At 46.5% G+C, this 11,160-nt stretch overlaps 1 protein-coding gene across 1 annotated transcript; it reads left to right on the top strand.

Annotated features, from left to right (window-relative positions):
• The first annotated feature begins 586 nt into the window (after nucleotides 1–586).
• Nucleotides 587–10,479, top strand: DRD3 (dopamine receptor D3). Its single transcript, XM_009071941.1, has 6 exons — nucleotides 587–868; nucleotides 5,880–5,992; nucleotides 7,169–7,311; nucleotides 8,401–8,597; nucleotides 9,463–9,808; nucleotides 10,283–10,479. The coding sequence occupies exons 1-6, from the start codon at nucleotides 587–589 to the stop codon at nucleotides 10,477–10,479; spliced, it is 1,278 nt and encodes a 425-aa protein (XP_009070189.1).
• The last annotated feature ends 681 nt before the right edge of the window (nucleotides 10,480–11,160 follow it).

Here is an 11,160-nt window from a genome sequence, read left to right as displayed (position 1 = left end):
GGTGCTTGCTGCCAGGCAGGCAGGGTTCTAGAGGCTACATGAGCTTTGCAGGTACAGCCTCCCTGCCAGGCTGTGGAGCCCTGGAGTGGGTGAAGTTATTGAAGATGTTTTTTTGACAAGGGAAAGCAGAGGGTACTTCTCAGTAGAAAAGATACAAGGTCCAAGGTTCAGGCCAAGCCCTAGTTTGGGTAACTGTCTTCCTCAGCATTTCAAACTGTTGTCTTTCAGACTGCACTCTTGCCCAGCTGACTTGTACTGTGGTGTGACTTTGGTGCCTCTTAAAATCATTGCCACTTCCCTACAGCTGCATTGGTTGGTAAGATACACCTTTCAGGTGCAGGCAGGAGGTGAAATCTGACATTCTACTCTTGGCTTAGATTCAATGAAAACCAGAACAGGTCAAGTAAGCCAAGCAAAGCTTTGCCTATATATGAACAGAAAAAAGACATTTATGCTTAGCTTGAAGTAGCATTCATAACAGAAGTATGAAAATCATACACCATCCACAGAAGGTACTGTTCCCCACAGTTATTGTAGAGGTCTGATTTTCTGTCATTTCTCTGCTTCCCTTTGTAGCAGCATCCCAATGGCTCTCTTTGCAAGAACCAGCAGTCAACCTAACACCACCAACCCCATCCCCTGTGGGGCAAACAACACTACAGAGCATGACCTGCCGCGCTCACATGCCTATTACCCCCTCTGCTACTGCATCTTGATTTTGGCCATCATCTTTGGGAACGTGCTGGTCTGCTTAGCTGTGCTGAGGGAACGCACCCTGCAAACCACTACCAACTACCTTGTGGTGAGCCTGGCAGTGGCGGATTTGCTGGTGGCTACTTTGGTGATGCCATGGGTGGTGTACCTGGAGGTGAGTCCATCTTAGGAAAAATTAGCAGAATTTAACCACACACTGCATGAGTGATCATGTTCGTAATGATCATGTTCCTAATAGTCTGAACGTAGCAACGTTTAGACTAGCCTTTGTGGAGTAGTCCTGGAGTTGGCCTGCAGGATGTCACAGCTTAGGTGTGCCACATTGAATTATTAAAAAGAAAGGAGTAAGTGTGTGCATGTGGGAAGTCAGCAATGCAGAATTAGACTGCAGTTTGATTGCACCTAAAAAGTTATTAAAAGTCAGATTTTATTTCAGAGTGGAATAGTCTATCAGCTCAAGTACACTGCAATCTTTAACAAAATCACATTCTGCCTTGCATTAGAAAAGGCTTGTCACTTGCTCTTGCTGTGGACAGGGTGGGACTGAGGCACGTGTGCGGAGCAGCGTCTGCCGCCCGTGCAGACTTGATTTGTGATCACAACAGCCGGTCTGTTCCCTAGTTGTGTTTGTAGACCCACTCAGGATTCATTTCCTGTGCAACCTCTAAAATCAAAGTAGCTGATCCAAGAGTCGTCCAGATAACAGGGAAAAGAACCCACACACATCCCTAACCCAAACTACCACTCCCAGCATTGCGCAGTCTCCCCTAGAGAATGGGGCTGTAAGACTCCAGCAAGACTAAGATTTAAAAAACAGTCTAAAAAGCCCCAAAGTTTTTCAATATTTGCTGCTGTTCGTGGATCAGTGATGCTACCAATGAAGCAGAAATGGCATCATGCTTCAATACACCATGAGCCTGGAAATTGAAAAAAAAATCATTCAGTCCCCAAAACCATGTACAACTCTTCATCTACTGAATGTTTGCCAAACAAGACATTTGAGACCTGGCCATTATATATGGGAAAGCTAAAGGTGGATGAATGCCTCAGATTTAAATGTCCCTTGTGAACTTTGTGCTTTACACTGCATTTTTAGAGTCATCTGTGGCCGTGAAATGTGTTACTTTATCAATCATGCAGACCAGAACTGTCTCTTTCTGTGACATCTTTTGGAAAGGCTGTGACAGAGCAGCAATAGGAACATTTTATAGCTTCAAAATCCTCATCTCCAACTAATGAAGTTTCTGGCACAAAAGGGCTATTTAGCAATGTCTGGGGTCAGTGGGTAGGTCTAATATACCAGCACTGTTGTCCTTGTCAGAGGTCTAATATACCAGCACTGTTGTCCTGGTTCTTTACTGATCTCTGATGCTGTGTCTGGCATGACTGCTGAAGCACACCACAGTTTCTAAGACAGTGGCATTAGGATACCCTGCCCACTGGAGTCTGATGGCATTAAACACCATCATGTCTTATAGTCATTGAATAAATGGAGGAGGACATGTAGCAGCACAGCCAAGAACATCCTTCTCAGCCTTTATACAACATCCAGTTCTACCTCCAAAGTGGAAGAAAGCTTCAGAAGACAGTTGTCACTGAGATCAAATCTGTTCAGAGCGTGTGAGGGTAAGACTGTCTGCTCTTCTGTGTCTCTTACACTGGAACACCAAGACCTGCAACTGCTCTTTTAGCTCAAGGAGCTCCACTGGACTACTGTCAAAGGGAGGACAGAAAGCTGAGTTACTACAGGTCAGCAGTTCACTGCTTGTCAGCAGGCCTGACCATCTACTTGCTCTTTTTTACTCCCACTGTGCAAAACCATGAGCAGCCATTTCACAGATGCAGGATCTAACAGCACCCCCAATAAGAAGCTCGTTCCCTTCAGTGAGCATGCTTAGATGCACCACTACTTACATGTCTGTCATGCCTGATGCAAACTGGTTTCCTCATTTCCCATCCATGTGCTCCTCAATGCAGCAGCATCATTCATATCGGAATTACAGAGATTCTTTTGTTTATTTTAAGGATTCAGGAGAGTGATGGATTTGCATAAGTTTCAAAAAAGTAAATCACTGTAATTCATTAACTGGAAGGCTTCCTATAGGGTTGAAAAGCTAAAAATACTAGTACCAAAATTTTGTGGATAAAGCAGACTGGTCATCAAGAAAGACAAGGTGAGAACCTGATCTGAATAGTCTATAGGGAGCGTTAGTATTGTGTTTGACAAAGTAAGGATATAATCCTGGACACTATTTCCACTTCTCCTGCACACTGACTGAGTGGTAATGAGCGATTGTATCAGCTCATCTCTCTGTGGTTTGCTCTCATGAGCTGTAAGAGAATTATATTTGACCATCCACCTCGGCCGGGTAGATGTGAGGATTCATTCAATTAATACCTGGGGTGTGCTTTGAGATTCCTGGTCAAAAGGCACAGAGGGATAAAGAACAGATACCCTGCCAGCACATGAAAACCAGAAATGCACACTAGCAAGTTCTAGCTGCTGTGGCAAAGATAAGCAGAACAGAGCAGTAAAAGGAAGAGCAGAAATAGAATTCAAAAAATTATGAACAAGGCATATAATAAAAAGGCTCTTCTTTGTTGTTCAGGTCTGGGTTCACATACCCACAGGTAAACATTAACTACTTCACTGACTTCAGCAGAGCTACTCCCCATTTTAGAAGTTGTGGCTGGTGGAAGTGAGAATGGGTTTTAAACCCAAACGTTTTGATCTTTTGAGCATCCTCTTAACACAAGCTGCAGCTTAGTTTGCAGGTGGTGTGATCTGAATGCATCATCCTGAGAGGGCTCACTTCAGAGCCATTCCCACCAGCACCTTCCTCAGTTTTAATGGTTCACATTCTTGGGCTTAGCATTTGAATGCACTCAGGACCTTGGAAACTCCCTCAGTTAAGTGCTTACACATCTGCTGGGCTTGCAGCAGCTGGCTTTGATGTGAACACCTGCCACTGTCTCCTCGTGAAACAATCTTCAGACTCCACAGATCACATACTAACTGCATTGGGTTTTGCCTCAGACTGCAGAAGCATCCCTTACTGTGTCCCACTGCAAAGGCTTCCAGCATTGATTTTTTTTTTTTTTTGTTGGCTTGTTATAATATATTTTGAGGTGGTCAAGCAGATCTCAAATTCTGCAACTAAAGTAAAATCGGTGTGGGGTTTCTTTGGAAACTGAACCTGCTATTAAGGTCCCTAATTTCAGAGGTACAGCCTTCAATTTGCATGTCTTGCTGCTCACCTAGCTGCAGAAGAGCTCAAAAGGTTTGGTTTGGGTGGGGTTTTTCCTTTGTTGTTTTTTTTTTTTTGCTTTTCTTTCTTTGGTTTTTTTTAAGAAAAACAAAGGAACCCCACAAGTATCAGAGAACTGAAAAGCACAGTTCTCTACTGCACTTTGCAAGCCAATTCCCATTTCTCTTCCCTGCATTCATTCAGAGGGTCTAATGGAAGACTGCCTTGTTCAATGCTTGACTTCTGAAAGGTAGCAGCTAGGTTCAGCAAAGAACACCCTGAAGACACAGCTCACCTCAGTGAGTGTCTGTGCCCGTGTGTGGGAATGCTGGCACTATCAAAACCATTTATCAGACTGTTCCTTAAACAACTTGCACAGAGTGAGTTCTGTTTTTGTACAAGTGCTTGTCTCTACAGGGAACCATGTTCTTCCTAGGCATCAGCACTTGCTGCAGGGTTGACCCACTGCCTTAGAAGCCAAGCTTACTTGTGGCACCCTCTCCAGCCTGATCTAGGATGGGTATTTTTGAGTTGGTCTTGCAAACCTCCAAGTATGGATCCTGCACAGACTTATCACGCAACTGGCTCCATGGTCTCACTGTCCTTGTGGTCAGAAAGGTTACCTTCATAACCAGTTTGCACCTTCTCCCAGCTCATTCCTGTTGCCTCTTGTCCTCCCACCACACACTGCTGTGAGAAACCTGCCTCCAGCTTTCCCAATAACCTCTTCCTAGGCACTAGAAACTGCTGTTAGCCTCCAACCCCTCAAAGTCTTCTCTTCTTCAGGCTGAACAAGCCCTGTTCTCTCAGCTGGTCCTCCCAGGACAGTGCTGCTCCAGCCTCCAAAGACTATTTTGGTGGCTCTCCACTGGACTCACTCCTGTTTATCAATGTTTTTTCTGTACTAGGGCCCCAAAATCAGATGCAGTACTCCAGATATTCTCTAAATGCAAGCAGAGGGACTGGGAACTAGTGCCAATTCTTGATAAGCTTCCCAGGATCCAGCTGAAACAGCAAGATCTCTCCCAAGCATGGTCTTTCCTTCCTCTTTCTCTCCTACCCCCCTTCCCCACTCAACACAGCACTTGGGTTTGTTTGCAGTTGGAGGGCAGGCTGCCTTCTTGTTCATATCCTATGAGGGGTGGGTGCTGTGGCAGACCATCTCACTTGGAGTCAGGTTGTCATCCCAATCCCAGGAGAACAGGGCCACACAGTGCTTGGAGCACATTGTTGTCAGCCAAAATTTTATTGTTAAGAATTTGATGGCTGGTCCGAAAGCCACTTTTCTCCACCACAAAGCCTGGCTGTAGCTGAGCTTTCACTACTATGCACTTCAGATTAAAAATTCAAAACAACCAAGACAGAAGCTCAACATGGTAGCAACCCAAGCCCCTTTATCTGAATAGCCTCTGAGTTCTCACTCAGATCTAATAATCAGAATCTGTAAATGAGATAAGAATCCAAATAAGGTTTTAGAGAAGCCTCAGTCTCAGATCTTTCATACATAAATGCATAAAATTTGCAGCACTTTTCCAGCTCACTGCCTGCAAGAGCACTCCAGCAGCTAAGCTGAGAAACACTTTCAGCCCTTAGATTTTCTCAGATAATCCTTAATCAAAAGAGAGATACAGTAATGTCAAATTTAAATCAATTTATCATGCTAGGCCTCGAGGGAAGGGATAGCTGCTATTTCTTCACCCTGCCTCCCTCTGCAAGAGCAAATAAAGGATTGAAATTAAGGTGAGGCTCCTTCTCCGTGACCTACTGCTGTGTTATCTTGCACACAGCACAGGTGCCTCAGTTTCCCTCTGCACATCACAATCTGGCTGTTGAGATATTTTGAGAATACCTCCTTACATGTAACTTGTCAGGACTTGGTGCAGAACAAGGCTGACAGTTTTGTGGTTGCTGGTGCAGGTGACCGGAGGAGTCTGGACATTCAGCCGCATCTGTTGCGATATCTTCGTCACCATGGATGTAATGATGTGCACAGCCAGCATTTTAAACCTCTGTGCTATTAGCATTGACAGGTGAGAGACAACAGCATCCGGGGGATAATCTGGATATGGGGGTTGCCCTGTACCCCAGTGTGGCAAGGACAAGAAAATTAGGGTTGCACAGGCAGCATTGGTGTCTTCAGGACCATGAATCTCCTTGCAAGTCTGTCACTGCCACTACTGCTATTAATGTGTCTCTGCCTGCCATATGCTAGAACATGTCTGCGCTGGAGGGCAGAGAGACATGAGCAATAAAACATGCCCTGCAGGTAGTCAACCCCATCCTCATGCTTTTTGAAAGCAGGGATCAGAATTGGTCATCTAATTCCCATTGAGTCTCAGAGAGGGTTTCTTCTGGAGACCTCACTCATGAAGTTTTAGTAAACAAAATCCTGCTATAAGCATAGGGAGAGGTGAAGATTATTGCTGTGTAAACTTCAGCTTTGCTCTGGTTTGCTGCATCTTAAAACTCAGCCTATTTTAAGCAATGCTGATTGGGAGCCAAGACCTTGGCACACATGGTGCTGTTAGGACCAAGGAGTGGGGAAAGGAGAAAATACTGCATGCTGTACCTTTGTAATATGTGGTTCAAGGGTAATTCAATGGTGGGTTGTTCCAGTGTTCCTCCATGGGAATCTTTATCCCTGTTTCATTTTGGCTCTGCCTGCAAGGAGCAGCCCCCTGGCTATCCTAAAGATGAGACTCCTGTGCCTTCCAAGTCCTGGCCTTGCTGAGCTGTATTGTCTGGGCCACCCTGGCTGCTGAAGGTCCTGAACACCAGCCCATGGGCAATGCTTTGTCTGTCAGTCAAGCTGACACCAGACCAGGCAGCTGAGATGAAGAGTTTAGTAGGTTGTGGTTACTCCAGAGAGTGTTCTTTCCTGCACATGTAACCTTAGGGGCTTGAGGGTTGTGGGTTTCCTGGGGTTTCTAGATCCATCTGGTATCCCAAACCTTGTAGCTTTACATGCTGTCAGTTCTGCAGAGCGTTTCTGAGTGCTGCCAACTAACTCTGATTTCCTCTGTTCCTCCCCGCAATGCCCCACTTACCATTTCTACAAATTGCTGATCCCATCATCTGATCTTCTTTCCTCTTCCATTTCTTCACCACATTCACCCTATGTTGCTTTCATTTCTCCTTTTAAAACCTGGTCCTTTTCCTCCCTCCACTTTTACATCTCCTCTTCCTGGAGCTGATTTGGTCTGCAGATACACTGCAGTGGTGAAACCAGTTCAGTACCAGTACAGCACTGGGCAGAATTCCTGCAGGAGGGTTGGGCTCATGATTGTGATAGTGTGGATACTGGCGTTTGCCGTGTCATGCCCTCTTCTCTTCGGCTTCAACACTACAGGTAGGTGATGTCCTGAACAATAGCACACAGAGGGGGGTTGGAAATGGAGCTGCCCTGTGTACAGCCAGGTCATTTAACGTGACTCCTGCAGACTTGCCAAGTTACAGGAAACTTTAAGGAACTGGAAAGCACACTATGAAGGGTGAGAAAAATCTCCATGTGCTCTTGTCTATAAACTTGCCATTTACTCAGCCAGACACTGACTATTTCTCTGAGGGCAGATGTGCCTGCTCCACTGCCAAATCAATGTCCATCAAGGTGTCCAGGTCTACAGATCTCCCTCAAATAATCACTTTGAGCACAAAGAGTGAATCTCCAGAGGTGCAGCACATCAAACACACACACATCAGACTTAATAGCATCTTGTCAATATCAACAGGTCCAGACACACAGTTTTAAATCTGATACAAGACGTTTCTAAACAGCAAGGATTGCATATTAGCCCTGCTTGTGAGAAACCTCCTTCCCATCCAACTGCTGTCTGCTTCCTTAGCTAATTTCTTGAGAAGAACAAGCAATTTAGCCTCCACCTTGGAAGCAGGTTGGTCTTTTTCCTTTCCCTCAGCTAGGGCAACCTGTTCTCCCTGGAGGCAGAGCAGCATGGAAGCCTTCCTCCTCAGTGAGCCACAGCCAGAAGTCCTCTGCTTCCCATCCATCCTCTATGCAGTGCTTGAGGCAGAAGGGGATGAGAGTGGGAAGTGCTGCTGGCCCCCTCTGCCTGGTCCAGACAGGTGGGGGTGAAGGCTCACCTCTGCATCTAGACAGCTCAGAGGCTGTCAAAAGAATGGGAGAAAGGATGAAAGAAGACAAAATCCTCTGAGAAAGGATGGGAATAGACATGAGAGAAGAGGACAGAGCTGTTGGCCAAAAAAACAGGCAGATGCATGCTGGCTAATGCTAGATGGACCTATGTAGAGTCCATTTTAAGCAGCAGTTAGGTGAGTGGCTCAGCCCCAGCATAATTTACACTCCTTGGACTGTCTTTGTCCCCCACTCACCTTTTGACTCACTTTGCCAACACACCAGAGCCTCCTTGTACAAAACCGAAGCAGCTCAGCCACTCCTCTCTCTCTCTCTTCTCCTCCCCAGGGGATCCCAGTGTCTGTTCCATATCCAACCCTAGTTTCGTCATCTACTCCTCTTTGGTGTCCTTCTACCTCCCCTTCATGGTGATCTTGCTGCTCTATGTCCGGATTTACCTCGTACTAAGACAAAGACAAAAGAAGCGAACCCTCACCCGCCAGGGCAGCCACAGCGCCAGCATCAAACCGTGTTATGCACACAAAGTAAGATCCACATGAATGCAGTAGGAGCGGTCAAAAAGGACAGGGCATTCTTCATCTCTTCTCCTCAGAGGGTCAAAGCACAGAACAGAAAGCATAAGGAGGGACATGACATGTTTTCATCCCATCCCTTGCTCATACACCATGATATTTGAGATGCAGAAGCTCCACTTAAGTCCTTTTCAGCCCTCTAGGAAGAGGATACTCCCTGTGTATCCCTGCCCTCTAGAACTGGCAACTAGAAAAGAGCACGGCCTACTTCAATATTTCTTCAGAGCAAGGCTTTCTCAGCCATGCATAAGTCTAGCTAATTTCTTCATTTATTGATTTTAATGTCTTCATTTACTGATTTTTGCTCTATGAAACTTCATTCTCAGGGCTTCACAGGGTTTAACCTCTACCATTAAAACAAAAAAGCCTCTTCGTCTGACAGACTGAAGAGGTCAAAATGCTCATGGTGCATGGAGCATTTGTTCCACTGACCTTTCTAGATGATATATCTGCAACCATGGGAACCAGCACAACAGTTTGAAAGGAATCACCTGGTCATGCATATCCACTTTTACCCATTTTCACACAGTGAAGCTACATTAAAAGGGTGGGGATGTTGAGGGGAGCAGAGCCAACACAAATATACAAATGAAAGGTTAGCAGAGCAGGTGTGTCTGCTCTTATTGTGCTCATGCTTCCGAATGGAGGCAGAGAGATGTCCAGAGCTGGTTCACCCCTCAGGTCAGTCCAGAGCATATGGTTAAAACCTAAGAGGCAAGTGGGACTAAGGATGACTCCTATAACTTTCCTCATCTTCTTCTGACCCAATGAACAGTTTGGATGGTTTCCAGTTCCTCTGTGGCATCCTCTTTTGCAGGAACACAGGGAGAGAAAAGCTTTGCCAAACAGATGCCAAGGCACGTTTCTCCCCTGTTTCCCACTCAAATGCACAGGCCAGGAGATGGCTACCAGAAAAAAGTTGCTGACTGTCTTCGGCCTGCAACGGTACCGAAGCTTCTGCCATGAGGCATCCGTCACCAAGACACCAAGGACTACACAAAACAGCAGGTTCGAAGAGAGGGGAAATAGTACAAAGCCAGAAGTGGAAGTACAGATGCTCAGCAATGGCAAAACCATCAGTGCTTTGAAGCTAGCACACCAGCAGCCCCGACTGATCCAGCTTCGGGAAAGGAAGGCTACACAGATGCTAGCAATTGTCCTGGGTGAGTGAGAGCCACTATGCCTAGTGGGGTGCAAGGAGTAATGGTCTGGGGCTTCTGGGAGCACAGAATCTCTTAATACAGTATTTAGATTCAGCAGTCACCTGCTATGGTCACCAGATGCAATTTCCCCTCGTTAACTTAGTAGTAGCAGGGTAATAATGCAGCCCGCTTCGTAACTGATTTAAGCAGCTGAGGCAGCAGTCTTTCCTTCTAAATTCTGGCCACTTGCTTTTGTCTGTCACTAGGCCAGTTTTGAAGCCCCATCTATCCACTCACAAAGCTGGTCTCAAGGAGCCTGAGCTTTTGCCAAGCCCTTTGGTGTCAGGAATAAATGTTGCCTTCAGTGTTTGTGGACTGCAGACACATGCATGGAAATAGTGAGGGGATGGAGGGAGAGGGCAGAAGTGCAGGTCCCTTTCGAAGTAGTTGTTTCTCTAAACTCATGGATTGTTTTCTGCTTTTCTCTAAACCCAGGAGCATTCATAGTCTGCTGGCTGCCCTTCTTCTTGATTCACATTCTCAACGCCCACTGCCCATCCTGCCGTGTGCCCCCAGGGCTTTACAGTGCCAGCACCTGGCTTGGCTATGTCAATAGTGCACTCAACCCCATCATCTACACAACTTTCAACACTGACTTCCGCAAAGCCTTCCTCAAGATCCTCTGCTGCTGACTGCAGAGCTGGCACCAGGCTGCAAGGGTTTGCAGCAGACTCCTGGGCTGGGGACAAGGCACAGGGCCCTTCCCTCCCTCTGCTTTACATGCAGTGCAGAGTGATGCACTCCCCTCGGCTGTGAGCGATGGTGGTTGGCATGATGTGGTCACTGCTGACAGCCAGGCACCCTCTGCACTGGAGTGAAGAGCACTGCATGGCTGGCTGCCCACACCAAGCCTCAGTGCTTCTGCTTAAGAGAGTACAAGTGCTTCCCACTTCTGGAGATGGAGGGAGGAAAAGAAGACACAGAGGCAGACAAGTGAGTCCCTCAGGGCTGAGCACAGGGGTGCTAAGAGGCAGATCCAGGCACGCAGTGGAAGATCAGCCACCACAGCACACTACTCCTGGGTAGCTTGCAAAGCACACGGGACCCAAATGCAGACAGCGTCTCTCACCTCTGCTGCCTACATGCTGGAAATGCATTTGTCCTCCCACAGCTAGAGCCTCAGCCTGAGGAAGGAACTCAGCTCATGTGCAGCAGTTCTAGGTAAGAGGGCAGAACGTGACCACTTCGATAGGGATCCTGATTTCTTTGATCTCTTTGAATTGGACAAGGAAACTTAGAGAAATGGAGAAATGACAATATCCCTGTTGTTTCCATCAAAAGGTTTCCTTATAAAACTGTGTCAGTCTCAGTGC

This window comes from Acanthisitta chloris, unplaced genomic scaffold, assembly GCF_000695815.1.
Source record: "Acanthisitta chloris isolate BGI_N310 unplaced genomic scaffold, ASM69581v1 scaffold33833, whole genome shotgun sequence".
NCBI lineage: Eukaryota > Metazoa > Chordata > Aves > Passeriformes > Acanthisittidae > Acanthisitta > Acanthisitta chloris.
This window is presented reverse-complemented; position numbering and strand designations above follow the sequence as displayed.

Excerpts from the sequence above, each read along its gene's own strand:
- DRD3 (XM_009071941.1), top strand. The coding sequence starts at position 587 with ATGGCTCTCTTTGCAAGAACCAGCAGTCAACCTAACACCACCAACCCC. Across the intron at positions 869-5,879 it reads CATGGGTGGTGTACCTGGAG|GTGACCGGAGGAGTCTGGAC; the intron begins GTGAGTCCATCT and ends TTGCTGGTGCAG. Across the intron at positions 7,312-8,400 it reads CTTCGGCTTCAACACTACAG|GGGATCCCAGTGTCTGTTCC; the intron begins GTAGGTGATGTC and ends TCTCCTCCCCAG.